The sequence below is a fragment of the Baudoinia panamericana genome (genome assembly GCF_000338955.1).
Source record: "Baudoinia panamericana UAMH 10762 unplaced genomic scaffold BAUCOscaffold_9, whole genome shotgun sequence".
Classification (NCBI taxonomy): Eukaryota; Fungi; Ascomycota; class Dothideomycetes; order Mycosphaerellales; family Teratosphaeriaceae; genus Baudoinia; species Baudoinia panamericana.
Window position 1 is genome coordinate 132,616 of NW_006911265.1, and position 17,391 is coordinate 150,006.

The following is a 17,391-nucleotide window of genomic DNA, read 5'->3' on the forward strand; positions in this document are numbered from 1 at the left end:
CCCTTGGACAGAGCATTCTCAAGGGGTCGGTGGTCCGGTTCGGCCACCACACGGTTCTTGCCCTTAGCGCCATGCACAGGTTGTTGAGGCTTATGGTGTCACGCCTGCAAGACATTATCCTCCCGCTCGTTCCTAGCTTTGTTCCTCCAGCCCCCGCTGGAAGTTTGCGGTCATACGTTTGCGCGCTGTAGGCTGGCTTGCCGCTCTCATTGTGGCTTCGTGCATGATCCGGTGCGGTCTTCGTCAGCCCCGGCCCCGCTCGCCACCAGCACCGAGAGCTCACTTCATTCGGCATCTGTGAGCTTGAGCGCCTTCTCCAGGTTGAGCTGAGAAACCGGTTTGCGCAGCTCATGTCAAGCGACTAATACGTGTCATGAAAGTTCACTTCATCCGACGTCTGCGAGCTTGAGCGCTTTCTCCAGGTTACTAGCAGCCCGGCCAACCTCGCCGGCTTCCTGTTTCGCCTCCTTCGCTCCAGAACGGAAGGCATCGAGCAGACCTAGCTCGTTGAAAACAGCAATACGCTCATCGGCATCGTCATAGCCTTCGCTTTCCTGGTCCCGAACCGCGCCAAAAAGGTTGAGATAGCCGAATGCGTTGCTTCGTGATGGTAACATATGTGCGTGCATCTGGTATAGTGGGAAGCACATAGATGCTCGTTTTGCGGCGGCGTGTGGATCCGCGGCAGGCAAAGTGAGACCAACCGTGAGGAAGGTTGAGAGCGTAGTTATCTGATGCACAAGTAATTTGCTGCTCCCAAGGTTGCCGCTACCGGTTTTAGTAGCAGTCCAGCTGCCACCTTGCGCAGAGGCTACTTTGCCATTCTGACTTTGCCATGATAGGAGGTTCTGGAAAGTGCGCAGCATTTTGACCCAGCCGCCAGGCGTAGCCATCACTGCCGTGCCCTTGCTTACTAAGAGCCAGTCCAGTACGTCAAGAGCGGAAAGTCGGATATCGCTTGAGAGATGGGTCATGCCTGCGCGAACGTAGATGACTAGCTGATCCAGTGGGCCGAAGTCATTCGTAGGAAGGGCCTTGAACAGCTTCAATACTTGGCTTCGCACTCCATTGCTGCCGTCCAAGATCAAAGACTGAGCCTTGGCCACAATGGCTGACGCAGGCTGTGGCAGGTCCGACTTTGTAGTAGCGGCGCAGACAGTCGTGAGATATTGCAAAGCATCCCGGCGTTGCGTATCGTTCTTGCTACTCAGTAGGGACAGGTTGTGGTTGAAAAGCGCAGAGGAGTCACGTCCAGACTCGCTTAGATTCTGCTGCTTGAGGATGATGGACTTCGAGGAGAAGCTGGTGTCGGTGGCGTTGGTGTTTTTTGGCCTGGCTTTGCCCACCTTCAGCTTCGGTTTTTGGAAATCGGCCTTCTTCTCTCGTTTCTTTTTTGCTGACGAGCCCATCTTCAACGTTGCGTGACATGTGGCCGAGATGTGGGTAGTCGAATAGAGGAGTGCTGTCGCTCGCTTGATGTTCGAATCTAGTAGCGTGTCTTGGCAAGACGTCGGCGTTCACCAACTCCGATGAGTTCTTAGGCTCTAGCATCCACAGCTTCTGCGTCAGCACAACATGTAAGCCTAGTGTAGCTGGACATGTGCATATGAAGTAGAGAGCCTTTCATCATTCTAGAAGAATGCAACAACCGTCTCCCATAGCGGAGACCGAGGCTCTGCTCGCTCGCCTGTCAATGCGCCCTGGCGTACAGAGCACCCTCATACTTTCAAGGCAGTCCGGGGCCATTGTTCGCTCTTCTGGCCTGATCACAGCTGAGGAGCTTGCACAAGAAGAAGTGGCGCCTTCTACGACTAATGGAACGTATGTTAACAGCACAGATGGCGAGGCCGTCAGGAAGCAAGGCACCCGCAATGCCGAAGAAGTGGCACAGTCTGTCTGGACATTCATGAAGAGCGTGGGTAGTATGATTGAAGAACTCAACGGCGACCACGATGAGGCAAAGTTGTTGAGAATCAGGACGAAGAGAAATGAGATCGTTGTTGTACCGGATGCGAAGTTCTTGCTGGTCTGCATCCATGATACGCCGCCAGCTTAGCGTTCAAGGAGGGACTGGAACTAGCGTAAGGATCCCTACTGCGCTGGACGAATATGCCGTTGGGCGTACTGGCGGTGAGCACCCGTAATACAGTGGATGTGGGTAGCATCAAATAGGGTTCTCACGTTCCTACTTCGGAGCTCAGCTAACATCTTCAAGCTCCTCAGACGATGACTACCAATGCTGCTCGGAGATATGAACGGCGTTGACATCGACGCCTTCCTTGAACCACCGCTCGTTTTCGGAGATCTCGATATCATTGCCGCTCATCTGCCGCTTGCAGTTTCTGCCATCCTCGGAGAATGTCCAATCCTCGAGGCCATAGCAGCGCTTCCACTTCATATCGTCGTGGGCATCCTGATACTCATACCAAAACTGGACGGCGATCTTGTTGCCCATGAAGGTAAACAGCTCCTTGCGCAGCCTACCGAGAGCAGCACGGTCAGTGACCCTAAAGCGAGTGCCAGCACGGAGACGGCGTACTTGTAGTTCTTCTCCTTCTGCCACTTCTTGGTTAAGAACTCAATGATCTTGTCAGTGCCGGAGAAGAACTGGTCACGATTGCGCCAGATGCAGTCCTCGGTATATGCTTTGGATACCTTCTCCGGATCCCTACCAGTTGTGGAAGGCACGCGAGTCGGTTTAGCTTCAAGCGGAGCGGAACGGGGCGAGCGTACTGTGTGTTCCACAAATCTTGTGCTTTCTTCACCCTTTGCTGTGCCGTCTCGGCATTGAACGGTGGAGCAGCCATTGTGCTTGTTGGGACTTCAATATCGTATCGTATAGCAGGGCGATCGAAGCAGTGACTCCAGCTGAGCTTTAGTAGAGGCTGATGCTCGCTGTGGTTGAAAGCGAAGCTCGCTATTCGCTCCTCCAGCAAGGTAACTTTCTCCGCTGTTCTCCACTACGCTTCCACGACATGCATCTGAGTCCGGTCTTCTCGCTACCACGTACAAGCGGTCTCCCGTGCGCGCTAGCGATTACGAAGTTGTTGCATCTGTTGCGTCTACTTCGCCCGAGTGTACTCCGAAGCTCATATTGTCGTTGTTGTTGTCCGAGAGTCCACCATTGGTCTTCAGCCCTGTGCATATCGCCCCCACTAGCTCAGCTGACAAACCGCTGATGAAGTCCCGATCCATTAGTCACGAATCCGTCGCATTGTCCTTGACGTATGCATGAAGCAACAGGACCTCCACTGATACCGGACGTAGTACTCGCGAAGCACTCCATCCTCGCGAGGTGTAGCCTCGGACGTATGCCGGTGTTAAGAACATCGATCGACTTGTCTAGCTCCTCTTTCGCGCAGCCAAGTCTGGAAGTAGGTCCCACTCTGCAGCGGAAGGCTTCCATCTTGCGCAAGCGATGGCTCAGTGTGTTTGTCCTGATCATCCTTCAGACCAAGCCTCTGTCGGCGTAAGTCTAGCACGAACGCGCAACCCGTAGGTACAGCGACAATGAGCAGCAACACTGCTCAGACCGCTGCGGCTCTTGCCAACGGCAACCACCTCAAGCAGAAGCGCGCCCGCTCACAGCTCTCATGTACGCCATGTAGGACAGGCAAGCTGAAATGTAATCGCGAGAAACCGTACTGTGATCAGTGCCTCAAGCGGAACAGGGAGGCCCAGTGTATCTTTGTGCCTCCACCGGTGAAGAACAAGCCGGTGCAGAATGTAAAGGGTCGCATACGGCAGCTGGAGGATTTGGTGGTGGACCTCATGAACCAAAACCGGACAGCACAGCACGCACAACGTCAGAAAGATCGAAGCAAGGAGAATGAGAGTGAAGAAAGGCAGCAGCGGCAGAGTCTCAGCTCTTTCGAGCAACCGACTCCGCCCAGCGACAACGATACAAGTCCGCAATTCTCTAGCTCGGGTGGGCAGCCGACGGGCTCGTCGGACGATTCGCAGCCCCAAGAGGAGGACGACAGCGAAGCTGCCGTGCTCTTTGGCTCCATGCGCATCAGCAAGAACGAGATCAGCTATGTTGGCGAGTCGCATTGGGGTGCTATACTGAATAGTATATCCGATTTGAAGCGCGAGCTCGAAGATGACGACGAAGAAGAGCTTGAGACTACAGGCCCACAGAACCCCCTCGGTCATAGTGATACAAATGCGAGCGGTGGCTGGGACAGTGGTTTCATACCCGCTGCCACTGGCTCTACGCACGGTCTCGGCTTCATGCTCGGCGACGTTGGGGCCGTCAGCAAAAGCCATCTAGTGTCAGCTGTACCTGACAAGAAGATAACAGATAGGCTGTTGAGCCTGTGGTTCAACTCGCCGGATCCGTTTAAGCCCATCATTCATGCGCCGACATTCCAAGAAGAGTATAAGCGCTTCTGGCGAAACCCACAAGATACGCCTCCAATGTGGCTGGGCTTGCTCTTCGCCATACTGAGCCTGGCGACCTCGTTCGCTCTGCGCGATACCGATCCTGCTAGCGAACAGGCGCAGAAGGTGTTGGGTGAGGTCAACAAGTACCACTCGCTCTCGGCTTCTGCAGCAGTCATGGCGGACTTCAGCAAACCCAAAGAGTACACGCTGGAATGCTTGATCATATACGCAGCCGGCCTTAGGAGCAACAATGCATTTGTCAATGTATGGCTCATGATCGGACTTATCATCCGTTTAGCATTACGGACGGGCTGTCACCGCGACTCGAAGCATTACCCGAGCATCACGCCGTTTCAGGGCGAGATGCGTCGGCGCATTTGGGCGGTTATTAGTATGATAGATGTTCTCATCTCGTTCCAGCTTGGCCTACCAAGCATGGTCCGGACCCTACAGAGCGATGCGCAGCCGCCGCGTAACCTGCTTGACCGAGACTTCAATCCTCGTACGCAGGTTATGCCGCCAGGGCGCTCTATCGGTGAGCTCACGCCTTCGTCATACACACGGGCAAAGCTTCGAATCGTTAGAATCTTCGGCGATGCAGCAGAGGCCAGCCACGCCACCGTGCCACCGTCGGAAGAAGAAATGGCGCAGCTGGATCGCGGACTGGAGGAGGCAAAGCAGGCTGTGCCGCCATTACTTCAGATGCCTGACATCACAGAGGTGGTCACAGACCCTGCCGAGCAGCTCATGTGTCGCTTCAACCTAGACCTTCTGTACCTCAAGACGAAGCTCGTGTTACATCGGCGGTATATGCTCACTCCGCTCTCTCAACTCTCGCTTGAGGAGCAGGTGAGAGGTATAGGCAACAGCAGAAAGATCTGCATTGATTGTGCTCTGCGTGTGCTGCAACATCATCATACGATCTACTCTGCGTCTCAACCTGGAGGGCAACTAGAGAGTGTGAAATGGTACATGGGCTCAATAAGCACCCATGATTTCCTTCTCGCCGCGATGGTCATTTGCCTGGAGCTTTCACAGCAGCTGCATGATCAAAGTTTTGCGGCCGCCAGCGGCATGCAGTGCCCTCGTCGCGTGGCACTGATGGACGCGCTCGAGAAGAGTCAGAAGATCTGGTCTGATGCGAGCAGGAGGAAGGGCGGTATCCGCTTCCAGGGCTCTGAAGCGCCCAGCAAAGGCGAGCACGTGTTTGACGAGACCGATAAAGCTGCACGCGCAATGGCCGTTATGATTGAGAAGGTGAAAGCGCAGTTCCCGCGAGGATCAACTAGTTCCGCAGATCAGACTACGAGCATACCTGGCGACAGCGGAAACGCAGCGATGGGACTGGCCAGCATTGAAGCTGACGTTAACGCGACCCCGAGCACTGCATCAGGCAAAGATGCGATATTGGACTCGGTCCGTCAACAAACCGGCCCATTCCATGGCGTAGTCTCTCGCTATGATTGGAACAGCATGAGCGGTGTGCCGCAGGCCTCTGACACTCTTGACTTAGGAAGTGCAATGGCCAACGCTCCTGCTGTCGTCAATAACTTGCCGAACTCTATATGGAACGATGGGTCTACTGCTGGCCCGCCATTCAACCCCTTCGGTAGCAGCACATTTGCGAACACCACCACTCCTGATCAGATGCTCGATCACATGCCAGACTTCTCCATGATCGGTAACATGCTCGACATGAACGAAGCGTCAAACGTGGATTGGGAAATGTGGGACAGCCAGATCACCAAAGGCGGAGCTACTCAGAACCAAGGCGAAATGGCTTTCTTGAACTCCGGCGAGCTGGATCCGGCCAGCTTCTTGGCCGGCAATGCAATGACTGGCGGAACTGGTCCAGTCGTTGCAGGCAATGCGCTCATTGCCGGCGGCACTGGTCCTGTAACTGTACCTCGCGGACCCAGCGATGTGGCCTTTGGGCCTGGACTCTGGGACACCTCGAATGATATGGATCTCGAAGTTCCTCTCGCTGATCTTGACTTCGACATGAGCGTCTTCGACTACAACAAGCATGGACAGTACCCCACCACGCAGGCTGATTGGGAAGACTTCCGCCAGCGCACTCGAAACAACGGTGCTCATGCGTTGTCGTGAAGAACTCCGCTTTGACTGTCATAATTTCAATACGAACACTTTGGCGTGGGATCTTAGTGTACATGCACGCACAGATCGTCGCACATGTGGTTGTTATGAGGCATTTATGCTTGCCGTCCCGCAGGGTGACGTGGTGCGGCATTTTGCGGTTAAGGTCTAGGCCAACCGTAACAGTAACAGGGTGGCCAGTATGAAAGCCGACCGACTGGACGCGCCGCATTTATCAGATTCTGGCGACAGTGTGCGGACATGCTCTTTTGGCTGGTTCTGAGCCTATACACTTTATGCATGCTTATTGAGCTTGTGCGACGCATCCTCCGCGGTCGACAACGTCAGTATCGATCACTACGGCAAAGACCCACACATTATCAAGTGGCAAATGTCGATGGAATGGACGAGGAGGAATAAAAGATGCTGCACGCTCAAACATGCGCTTGGGCCTGCTCTGGCCGACAGCTCTAAGGTTGGGTCTCAGCAACTGTGGCGAACGAGCGTGCGTCCACAGAGCTGACACACGACACGCCATCCGAGCTGTCAAGCTGCAAGCCATATTCCCAAGTGGCGTAACCGAAAGCTCTCAACGCGGCGCCTTTACTGGCGAGCGGTCACTGTATCGCAAACGCAAGCAACGTTATCGCTCTAGTGCCGTTGCCGTCGCGCAGCTGCGCTACAGCGATGATTGGTCAGCTCAACGTAAATACCAACGCATCTGATGCCATCTCTGTGTCGAAGCGGCCGATGGGATGAGCTGACCTGCAGCCTTACCTAGCTACTTCTAACGTTGCATTGTGGCTCATCGTACGCTGGTACGTTCCCCGCAACGCCATGCGTTCGCTTGCAGAAAGTCTCTAGACCGTACCTCATGCTCCGGAAGCAAGCTCATACTGCCCCTTCAGGATAGCTGCAAGCCATTGCGCCCCAAGCACGTGAATTAGGTGCTGACAGCACAGAAACCTCGAGCATTCTTCCTTTTCCACCCAATCTCTGGCGACCGGTTGAGCCATGTCAGAGACATTCTGAACACGCCAGTAAGATGTGGCTGGCTGCTCCCTTGTAGGGCTCGTGCTGGCGTCGGGCAGTCTGGATTTGCGAGTGGGAGACCGACAGCGTCTTGTGACACGCAGCTCTCGGTTGTGAACCTGGCCCAGCATCTACCAGCAGGCTTCCCCAGCAACACCGCCAATACCTTCGCGACTAGGTCGAGGGTGCTTTATCGATCAGGCAGCCACAGTAACTCACCCCAGCCAGCCCGACTGAAGCTGGCCAGACATGTCACGCAACGACGAGGATGTTGCGTCGGGCCTAGCTTCAAAGGTACTTAAGGACTGATCATGCCTCGAGTAAAAAAGACTCGATAAGCAAGCACAGCACCTCCGTGGCGAGCAGGCGTCGATTTCTGAACGACAACATTTCGAAGCGTCGTAGGTAAACGCGACGTCATGGGTTCCGTACGTCTACCTCCCGCCCACAGAGATAGTTGGATCACTAACTAGGCATAGATGGTCCCAATTACCTCGGCGCAGGCAGCCAACGGCGCCAGCGCGGTATTCTTCGTCAACAACGCCAACATACTCTTCCAGTACGCGGCGCGCGACGAACCTGAGAAGCCGAGAGACGTGGGTCGCCGCTATCAAGACGACCCTGTAAAGGACCAGAATGGAAATGCGGTCACGTGCTCTAGCAAGGACCTTGCCGCCCTAGCGTACCAATGGCAGGGCCTCACCAGCGTGCGTATGTCTGCCCGAAGACTCTAACCATCTCAGCTCACACGCCCTGACGTACAGACTCGTTTATACTTTGCGGACGGCGACAACATCATGCAGGAGTTGTGCTCCGATAACAACGGGCCATGGTTTATTGGCTCGCTTGGCAACAGCAATTTCCAAGCGACGCCTGGAACGCAGATTTCAGCACACGTCAACTACAATTCTTCCCAGCTTAAGGTCTACTTCTACTCCGCCTCTATTACTGATCGCCCCTCTATCACCTGGACGACTTTGGGCGACGATCAGTGGCAAGTCAAGGGCATTTAGTTGGCAAGAAGGGACATGGTCGTTCTCGCCCACTATTTGTCATGGTGTGACGGCAGAGGAAGTTAACAATGATCAAACAGTATTGGAAATGGTTGATATCCGTTCTACGAAACTCCATTTCCGCAAGGGTATAACGTCGCCGTGGGGCGTTCCCATCTTCCCAAACGCCGCTGGTGGCTTGTTCCTGTTAGAAGCCAGAACAGCCAGCGAGAGTGAGCTTGCAAAGTGATCTAACCCAGTCGACGTCCCAGCTGTTCCACTCTGGCGCGAAAGCCACGCACAATCTCTCGAATTCTCTTAATCTTGTCAAACTCCGTGTTTAGCTCGTCGATCTGCCGCAGAATGGCATGAAAGCGGGCGATCCCCGCGTCTGCGACCTGTATGGCATTTCCTGTTCGGTCGTGCTGGGCGCGCGTTGCGATCTCTGTTGCGTGGTGAAGCTGGCGTCTCCGTATCAGCAACCACTCATTCATCACGACGTGCGGCATACCCACCTGCTCCAGCCTTTGCGAAATTGCTTGCATCACCCGATCGAAGTGTCTTGACAGTAACTGCAAGCTTCCGGGATCCAGTAGCAGCCTGCCTTGGCTGCTGGCCTGGGAGCCAGCCGGACTTCGCTGCTGCGCATGGGCGAGCTGTTGATGCTGTCGTAGAATGGCCACATCTTGCGGCGACAAGCCCAGTCGATTGTCCGGTATGGAGCTTGGTGTAGCACTTTGTGGTGGAGAGCGCGACTGTGAAGACGGCATCTGCTGCTACATGGGCGGGCAGCGCCCACGCTCGCATCTCACTGGTCATTATTGCGACCTGGGAGCCGGCTGCATTTGGGTGAGCACGCGAGCTCGCGTGCTTGTGTTCTGACGAACGTGGTGTGGCTTTTCGATCTTCGTTTGCAAGGCCAATGTGCGCTCGTCAATCAGCCGCCCTGGTTGCACAGCTCTCCAGATGACCTGCGCCGCGGTCGGTACTTGCGGGAGGGTCGAGACGGAACGCTTCACGAAAGGCTGAGCAGCCGCGCGCTTCAATGGGCGCTTGCATTGTCGTCACAAAGCTTCCTCGGTCGACGGCTAGCATCACGGTGTATGTTCGCCCTACATATCAACAAGAAATAGAAGAAGAAGGACTCCCGAACACGACCGCGACTGTGGTCGTTAAGCGCTGCCAGCGCATACCCTCATCGTACCGATCCGCCTGCGGCGCCCGCCGTAAAACCTCACCATTGACAAACGCGGGCGCCTGTGTTATCATCTCTGGAGCACAAGGGTTGGTACACTACCACATTTTGACGCAGCCTCGCCCATGGCTATAGTGCCTCTAGTTTCGTAGATAATATCACCGGTACCTTATCATGGCTAAGGCCGCACAAGGCCTGATGCGGGTCTGTTACAAGCATGAGTCGTATCGCCAAGAGGTCAGGAGTATACCCAAAACAAGCATGGAAACGCAGGCCTACTACTTTGAAGCCTGGATAACAAGTAGCGACTCTCGCAGAATGTGCGGTACCGGACGCTGTCCAAACTCAAGCAACTACCTTCCTTCCTCCTTGCCGAAGCCGCACTCCGCAACAAGCTCCTTCATACACTCCGCAATGACAACCGGCTGATCAACGTGCGGAAAATGCCCACTCCTCTCCACCGACCTCATCTGCACCTGCGGCACCTTCTCAGCCACATACCGCATGAACTTCGTCGGCACTTCCGACCTCACTGGCATACGCTCATTGTCGGGACCGATATCTGTACTCGTGACACTAACCACCGGTGTGCTTGACCGACCAAGCTCAGCCATAGCGTCGTCCATCCGGGTGTAATCATAATCTAGGAAGTCGACACGGATCGCGGCAGTATACTCTTTGTCCAACTTATCGAGTTGAGCAAGCGTATTCGTGCAAAAGTCAACGGGTGTATTGGCAGAGAACATGCTCTCATAGACCCGAGTCTTGGCTGCCGCCTTCTCCTCCGCCGTCATGCCACGACTACGTGGATCTTTGTCGTCAAAGGCATGCAGACTTCTCAGCTTGTAGTGGCTACCATCTAGGAAGACAAGACCCTTGATTGTGACGTCGGAAAAGGCAGATTGATGTTCGGCTTGTTGCCAGGCTTCTAGGATGATTCTGCAGCCCATGCTATGGCCAGCGAGAACGACATTGTCTAGACCAACTTCTCGCACCAACTCCAGAAGCATTGTAGCGAAGCCAGTGACGGTCGCCTTGGGACAGACGGCTGTTGTAGTGTTGCCATGTCCGGGCAAGTCAGGAGCGATGACGCGAACTCCTCGCGCATGTTGGAGAAGGTGCTGAACACTGTAGACGTAGTCGGAACCCCGGCATCCCCAGCCATGAACACAAACCAAGCCTTGTTTGCTGTGCGCAGGTCCAGCGGTCAAGTAGTGGATGCCATTGGTACTCTTCTCCGCAGTAAAGGCGTGTCGCGGCATGGCAGATAGGTGGTGAAGTGTTGCAGATCGCTAACGTCGCACTCATTGCGATATATTGATTGCTTCAGCCGCATTGCTGCATCGCAGCCCGCTGGCAATCAATAGTAATGGTAAGCAGCAGCCTGAGTTGAGCCCTAGCTGTTGTGTTTGGAGGATTGCCTCGGGTCAGCTCACTCAAACCCTAACCCTCCAGAATCATTGCGGCCTTGCTGATCGAGCTACCCCAAGCTCTCCTTTCGACGGGGCGGAGCTGCTACCCCTATAGCGAGCACAGTATGATCTTTCGGACTCTGAAGAGGATGTTCGCTCAACACACCGTCAAAGCGCTCACACACCCATTCTCCAGCACCTCAAACACCAGCCCTGGGAACGCATAAAGCTTAGTGTTACCAAGCCACTGCTCACTGTTCTCACTCTCCCCTTCAATCTCCATCCCCTCCACATCTTCGTCAGCATCTGGTAAGAAGAAGGAGCTGTCACTTGAGCTTCCGCCGCCGGACCAAGTCCGGTTCACAACCTTGCCTTCGGACCTCGTACCGGAGAACACGGAGAGGAGTGCAGGTTTGATGTCGGCGTCGAAGTTCTGCTCAGAGGTAAGATGCGTGCCCGAAGTGTTTGGTGCCGACGAGGTGGGATCGAGGAGATTGATAGTCCAGCGTAAGCGTCTGTGCCGGTTGAATGCATAGCTACCCGGGATATTGCCGTGTATGATAACCTTGAGCACGACGGTAGATGTGCTGGCGAGAAGTGGAGTACGCTGCACAATTTCATCGCCAGTCTTAGATGCTCGATCGGTCGGTGGGCCAACAAGGATATCCAGACCGTGACTGAAGTAGCACCAAAACTTCTGCCTTGCAGCGCGATCATGCACGTCTTCTTCCGCGTTGCTCGAGTCGAAGTCCGTCTCGAATGTATCTGTGCCGGTAGATGAGAAGCTCGACGGTGAACCTCCGTAGGGCCGTCCGTTTGACATGGGTCGCGAGGAGCTGCCTGCGCGTCGGTGGACTGGTTGCTCTGTCGGAGGCGCAGTTTCCTCGCGTCGATACGTTGTATCGGGTGGCCCGAGTTCGCTGATCAGGTCCTGAGTGGTGGTCTGGTTGAGCGTAATGGGAAAGGCAGATGCTGGATTGAGTCGAAAGAAGTCCACGCGACCGTCTCCTCGTACCTCCGCTACTTCAATCTCCGGCGGCAGACCTTCCTTAGGTCTGCTAGCCAGCGCAGACATCCGAGGCCCTGACGGCTGCTTGACGAACAAGTCTCGACGTGCTTCCGGCCAGCTCCTGCCCTCGAAGAGTGCCAGGCTTGTCGCGGCCGAAGCGACGTGCGATCCGAGCAATGAGACATGATCTTTCTCTTCTGACCAAGCCGAATGCAGCAGTGGGAAGTTGAAAGCTACACCAGGCCACGATAGCACGTACGCGCCATACGGCGAGCGATCTTTCGGTGGAGCGTACTCTCCAGGATAAGATGGTCCGAAGAGCGAGTACACCCGCTTGAAGACTGGTCCTGCCGAATGCGCCGTATCGTCATGGTTTTTGATGAGGTCACTGCCTTTATGTTGCAGTCTGATCTTGCTGAAGTCTTGCACTTCGATTAAGCGGAGACGTTGGTCTGCACCATCGAAGCGCATGCGGATGCCGTTTCCGGGAAGGGTGACGACGACTGGGGACACAAGAGGTTCGGCTTGGGAGTAGTGCAGGTCGATTGCTGGGTATTGCTGTCTGTCATCTTTAACAAGGCCAAGGATCTCGTGGAGCGATGCGCCAAGCGCTGCAACCCATTAGCCCGACACCGACTTAATGTACTGCTGTTCCTACCGAAGGGGCCTAGGGAGCGACCTGGCACGACTGCTACTGTCATGGCAGTCATGTCTCGATTTGGCAGTCAAGTTGGAGGCAGCGTATAGTTGTAGGAGGCAGGATCTCTGTAATTGTGATTCAAGGCGGGCGCAGATAGAGCGGGTGTTTCTGCGCCCGCATGCTGGCGTTTGCGGTCATGTGGAAGCCATCGCCCAGGCGTCAGCAGGTAGGATAGCGTGCTTGTTCGGAGCTTGCTGCGAGTATGCCACGAAGAGCACCACAACAATGCTTTTCAGCGCAAGTCGTCTAGGGACAGACGAACGTGAACGCAGTAAGTAGCCTTAACCGATAGCGAGAGTGTCATTCATGGTGAGATGCTGCGAGCTCGCTGACTCAGCGGTCACCGCAGCAACCGAAGCTTGAGCTCTCGACAACAATTTCCCAGCGCTACCACCAAGCGACAAGACACCGCGGAGCAGCGTCGCGGTGACCAGCATAGATATGGCTGCTCCGGCACCATCGAGGCCTAGTGTCTCCAAAAAGATCTCCTCATCATCGACCATGCGCCCACCGCCCGCACGGCCCATCGTCAACCGCGCGCAGACTGCAACACCAACTCTCATGGCAGGCCGGGCCTCGCCCACGGAAAGCGTAGCATCATCGAAAACACGAACTCCGAAACGACAGGCTCAGGCGATAGACGAAGATGCGGGCGAAGAAACGAACATACACGTCGTCGTCCGTTGCCGCGGCCGCAACGACCGTGAAGTACGCGAGAACAGCGGCGTGGTCGTATCCACAGACGGCGTGAAAGGGCGCAAAGTCGAGCTTTCAATGGGACCGAGCGCGCTCAGCAACAAGACATATCAGTTCGACAAGGTCTTCTCACCTGCAGCGGACCAAGGGATGATCTTTGAGGAAGTCGTGGCGCCTATACTGGACGAGGTTCTCGCGGGCTTCAACTGCACCATCTTCGCCTACGGACAGACAGGTACAGGGAAGACATACACTATGTCAGGCGACATCATGGACACGCTACCTCTCCCAGATGCGGCGGGTATCGTACCTCGAGTGCTGCATTGGCTGTTTGAGCGCCTGTGCGGTGACGGCACGCAAGAGCAGACGGAGAACAGTGTCAAGTGCTCGTTCATCGAACTATACAATGAAGAGCTGCGCGACTTGCTTGCACCGGATGAGGGTACAGCAACGAAGCTGAAGATCTTCGACGAAGCCAACAAGAACGGACGCACGACGACGCTCGTGCAAGGCATGGAAGAGAGCCATATCAAGAGCGCATCGAAGGGTATCCAGCTCCTCCGCGATGGCAGTCGGAGACGGCAGGTTGCAGCAACCAAGTGCAACGACCTCTCTTCGCGATCACATACCGTCTTCACTGTGACGGTCTACATGAAGCGCACCTCCGAGACGGGCGAGGATTTTGTCTCGGCTGGCAAGCTCAATCTCGTCGATTTGGCTGGGTCAGAGAACATACAACGCTCAGGAGCGGAGAACAAGCGAGCCGCAGAAGCTGGCTTAATCAACAAGTCTCTACTTACACTAGGTCGCGTGATAAACGCGCTTGTGGACAAGAGTAGCCACATCCCATACCGCGAGTCGAAACTCACGCGTCTACTCCAAGACTCTCTGGGCGGGCGGACGAAAACATGCATCATCGCCACTTTATCGCCAGCGAAAAGCAACCTAGAAGAAACAATCAGCACACTCGACTACGCCTTCCGAGCGAAGAACATCCGCAACAAACCCCAAGTCAACCAAATGGTCTCCAAGAAAACCCTGCTACGAGAATTCACCGCAGAGATCGAAAAGCTCAAGTCCGACCTCATTGCCACCCGCCAACGCAACGGAGTCTACCTGACCACCGAGACGTACGAAGAGATGACAACCGAATCCGAGAGTCGACGAATCCTCGCCGCGGAGCAAAAGGACAAGATCGAAACGATCGAGAGCAACCTCCGTAACAAGGTACAAGAACTATTCTCGTTGACGAACACATTCCACAGCTTAAAGCGGGATACCGAGCAGACCCGGATGATGCTGGAGGGCACGAAGAGCGTGTTAGAGAAAACGGAGATCGTGCTTCACCATACACGACAGCATCTGGAAGAGGAAACGGAGCTGAGAGAAGCGCACGAGCGGACTGAGGAGCGGTTGGCGGCGGTGGGAGAGGATTTATTGGGGACGTTGGGGACGACGACGGAGCATGTTGGGCGCTTGCATGAGAAGTTGAGGCGGAGGTCGGAGTTGCAGGGTACGAATCGGATGAGGTGGAAGGAGTCGAGGATGCGGGTTGTGGAGAGTACGGTTGGGGTGGAGGAGCGGATTGAGGAGTTACGGTTACGGCAGCAAGGGTCGGTGATGGCTTTGACGGAACGTATGCGGGTGTATGTGGAAGATGAGCTGAGGGAGCTGCAGGTGTCTCGCGATATGCTGGCGACGAAGACTGCCGCGTTTGAGAGTTCGCAGGCAGAAGTCATGGCGCAGCGGACTGAGTCGAAGGACGAAATGGACCGTGTGTTGGAAGGCATCGGTACGCTCCGCGCAGATGTGAAGGACAAGGTCGGTGAAGGCTTGAACCATCTTTCTGCGGCTGCACAGCGAATCAGTGCCGGCATTGCTGCCGAGTTGGACGGTTTCCACAGTCAACTGCAGGACGCCTATGCCTCGTTAGGCAAGGAGTTCAAAAATATCTTCGACGGCCTGATCAAGCGGATGAGCGAGCAGCAAGAGGAGGTGCAGCGGTTGCGGCAACAGATAAGGCAGGCTAACGCAACGTTCGTTGAGGCTGGCCAATTGTCGCAGCAACAGCTGCAAGAGGCTGTCCAGAATGAACGCCAGATCGCTGCGTCTGAGCGCGCGGAGATGCTGGCTAAGATCACAGATGTCGTTAATTCTTCTGCGACCGCGCAAGAGGAACGGATGGCTGGCTACCTCGAAACAGCGAATAAGCGCATCAAGACTTCCGAAGATACATACCAGGCCGCGCAGCAGGCGTACGACAGCGGGATGAACTCTTGGTCGGCAAACGCTCAGACGCTGACGGAGTCGTCTGTGAAATCACGCGAGACTGTCAAGACGAAATTGAGAAGTGACTGGGCACGCGCTCACGAGCGGACGAGCATGCTCCAGGACACCACGAGAACCGTCCACGACGAGACCGTCCGCATTGTGGAAGGCCAGATGCAGCAAATGGATCACCAGCTCACCGCCCTCGACGAGATCGTCACCCGAGTCCGTACGCAGAACGAAGAGGGCCACGCCGCGCACGCCCGCACGCTTGAGCGACTCGCCGCAGACGTACAGGAAAGCTACCACAGCGTTGGACAACACTTCGAGACGTCCTATAAGCGTGTCAGAGCCGTAGGCGCGGATATGAGTGAGCGTGCTACGGAGCTGTCTCACACCGCGAACAAGACGCTCGCGGCGGAAGGCGGAGTGCGACAAGCACTGTCTCACCTCCGCTCGGACGTCGAAGCGGCAGAGATGATGGAGTATACCGTGACGGGCGAGACGCCAGCGAAGAGGGAGTACACCTACCCCACCGTTCTTCCGCGGACAGAAACGCACGAGAGCATCCTTAACCGGCTTCGTGGCGTCTCTTCTCCGCCTGACGAAGTGGAAAGAGTGAATCAACGACCATCCTCACCGGTGAAAACATTACCGAGCAAACGGCTGCTGCGCTCACCAACCAAGCCGACGTCGACGTCAACAGGAACGATGAAAAGCAGTCCTACCAAACCTCCACCCAGCCCAAGCAAGACCCAAGTCTTCACCGACCACGCCACTACCGGCATGGACACACCTCCCCTCCTCACCCGCCCCGCCTCGGCCCCCACCAGCCGCCCGCAAACAGCAAGTTCCACGCACAGTCTGCGCGAACTCGACGCGAACGTGGCGCTCTCTACAGGCTTCGTCGGCGCTGCACAGGCGGGGGCTGGGGGTGGGAATGGGACTGTCTCCACCGGCGCAGAGGGTGGTGTTGAAAGCAAGGACCCCCTCACTTGCGCAGTCGTCGCTGCTGCTCCTTCGATGAAGAAACGCTCTGCTAATCTAATCGGAGATGTACAGGTGCAGGGAGATGCCTTGTTGGGTGTGCCGACGATGACGAAGCGGGGGGTTAGGATGACGGTTGCTGGGGTAGGGTTGGGGATGGGGGTGGGAGAGGGGAGGGAGAAGGAGAAGGAGAAGGAGAATGTTGCGCCTGGGGGTGCAGGGAGGAGGTTGAGGAGTCGGGGGAGTGATTGAGGCAAGCAGGAAGCTGGTGGTGTTCACCTTAAAGCGGAGGAGTAAATGTGTAGTGAGTGAGTACTGTGGGGGTTTTCGAGCTTCCCGCTCCGGCGCGTCGGTATGAAATAGCATGCCGCTTCTTAATCGATACCCGACCGTTCTGGAAATTTCAATGGTTACTTATCATTGAAAGTTCCACCGTGGTTTGTTAGTTATGATCGCGTGGACCGGTGAAAAGCCACGCTATTCGACTCCCGACACGCTGGCAACCGATGTGCTGATCATAGCTTTCGTCTTCCAACGACACGGCTCGTGCGACGATCGGCATGCAGGGGCCACAGATTGGCGGGGCGGGGGGCTTGCGGTGGCTTATGATGCCTGTT

At 55.6% G+C, this 17,391-nt stretch overlaps 9 protein-coding genes across 9 annotated transcripts; 4 read left to right on the forward strand and 5 right to left on the reverse strand.

Moving 5' to 3' along the window:
* Positions 1 to 386: 386 nt before the first annotated feature.
* BAUCODRAFT_73335 (uncharacterized protein) lies at positions 387 to 1,409 on the reverse strand (the record flags this gene model as incomplete). The annotated part of the gene is made up of 1 exon (XM_007679977.1): positions 387 to 1,409. The coding sequence occupies one exon, from the start codon at positions 1,407 to 1,409 to the stop codon at positions 387 to 389; it is 1,023 nt and encodes a 340-aa protein (XP_007678167.1).
* A 230-nt stretch (positions 1,410 to 1,639) lies between these two features.
* Positions 1,640 to 2,056, forward strand: BAUCODRAFT_124008 (uncharacterized protein; the record flags this gene model as incomplete). Its single annotated transcript, XM_007680085.1, has 1 exon — positions 1,640 to 2,056. One exon carries the CDS (start codon positions 1,640 to 1,642, stop codon positions 2,054 to 2,056), a length of 417 nt encoding a protein of 138 aa, XP_007678275.1.
* Positions 2,057 to 2,132: 76 nt separating this feature from the next.
* BAUCODRAFT_545822 (uncharacterized protein) lies at positions 2,133 to 3,158 on the reverse strand. Its single transcript, XM_007680086.1, has 3 exons — positions 2,734 to 3,158; positions 2,540 to 2,668; positions 2,133 to 2,480 (listed from the first exon to the last, which is right to left on the reverse strand). Exons 1-3 carry the CDS (start codon positions 2,805 to 2,807, stop codon positions 2,231 to 2,233), a joined length of 453 nt encoding a protein of 150 aa, XP_007678276.1. The 5' UTR covers positions 2,808 to 3,158; the 3' UTR covers positions 2,133 to 2,230.
* A 352-nt stretch (positions 3,159 to 3,510) lies between these two features.
* On the forward strand, positions 3,511 to 5,427 carry BAUCODRAFT_74106 (uncharacterized protein; the record flags this gene model as incomplete). Its single annotated transcript, XM_007680036.1, has 3 exons — positions 3,511 to 3,859; positions 3,971 to 4,174; positions 4,280 to 5,427. Coding segments are annotated over 3 exons (1,701 nt in total), but the record flags the coding sequence as incomplete, so codon positions are not given.
* A 2,507-nt stretch (positions 5,428 to 7,934) lies between these two features.
* On the forward strand, positions 7,935 to 8,528 carry BAUCODRAFT_25577 (uncharacterized protein; the record flags this gene model as incomplete). Its single annotated transcript, XM_007679762.1, has 3 exons — positions 7,935 to 7,943; positions 7,995 to 8,222; positions 8,280 to 8,528. The coding sequence occupies 3 exons, from the start codon at positions 7,935 to 7,937 to the stop codon at positions 8,526 to 8,528; spliced, it is 486 nt and encodes a 161-aa protein (XP_007677952.1).
* A 56-nt stretch (positions 8,529 to 8,584) lies between these two features.
* Positions 8,585 to 9,655, reverse strand: BAUCODRAFT_35581 (uncharacterized protein). Its single transcript, XM_007679801.1, has 2 exons — positions 9,023 to 9,655; positions 8,585 to 8,968 (listed from the first exon to the last, which is right to left on the reverse strand). The coding sequence occupies exons 1-2, from the start codon at positions 9,275 to 9,277 to the stop codon at positions 8,759 to 8,761; spliced, it is 465 nt and encodes a 154-aa protein (XP_007677991.1). The 5' UTR covers positions 9,278 to 9,655; the 3' UTR covers positions 8,585 to 8,758.
* Positions 9,656 to 9,666: 11 nt separating this feature from the next.
* BAUCODRAFT_545888 (uncharacterized protein) lies at positions 9,667 to 11,118 on the reverse strand. Its single transcript, XM_007680087.1, has one exon. The coding sequence runs from the start codon at positions 10,962 to 10,964 to the stop codon at positions 10,056 to 10,058; it is 909 nt and encodes a 302-aa protein (XP_007678277.1). The 5' UTR covers positions 10,965 to 11,118; the 3' UTR covers positions 9,667 to 10,055.
* Positions 11,119 to 11,271: 153 nt separating this feature from the next.
* BAUCODRAFT_124012 (uncharacterized protein) lies at positions 11,272 to 12,833 on the reverse strand (the record flags this gene model as incomplete). The annotated part of the gene is made up of 2 exons (XM_007680088.1): positions 11,272 to 12,734; positions 12,782 to 12,833. The coding sequence occupies 2 exons, from the start codon at positions 12,831 to 12,833 to the stop codon at positions 11,272 to 11,274; spliced, it is 1,515 nt and encodes a 504-aa protein (XP_007678278.1).
* Positions 12,834 to 13,332: 499 nt separating this feature from the next.
* BAUCODRAFT_35587 (uncharacterized protein) lies at positions 13,333 to 17,273 on the forward strand. The gene has a single exon (XM_007679802.1). It carries the CDS (start codon positions 13,598 to 13,600, stop codon positions 17,024 to 17,026), a length of 3,429 nt encoding a protein of 1,142 aa, XP_007677992.1. The 5' UTR covers positions 13,333 to 13,597; the 3' UTR covers positions 17,027 to 17,273.
* Positions 17,274 to 17,391: the final 118 nt, after the last annotated feature.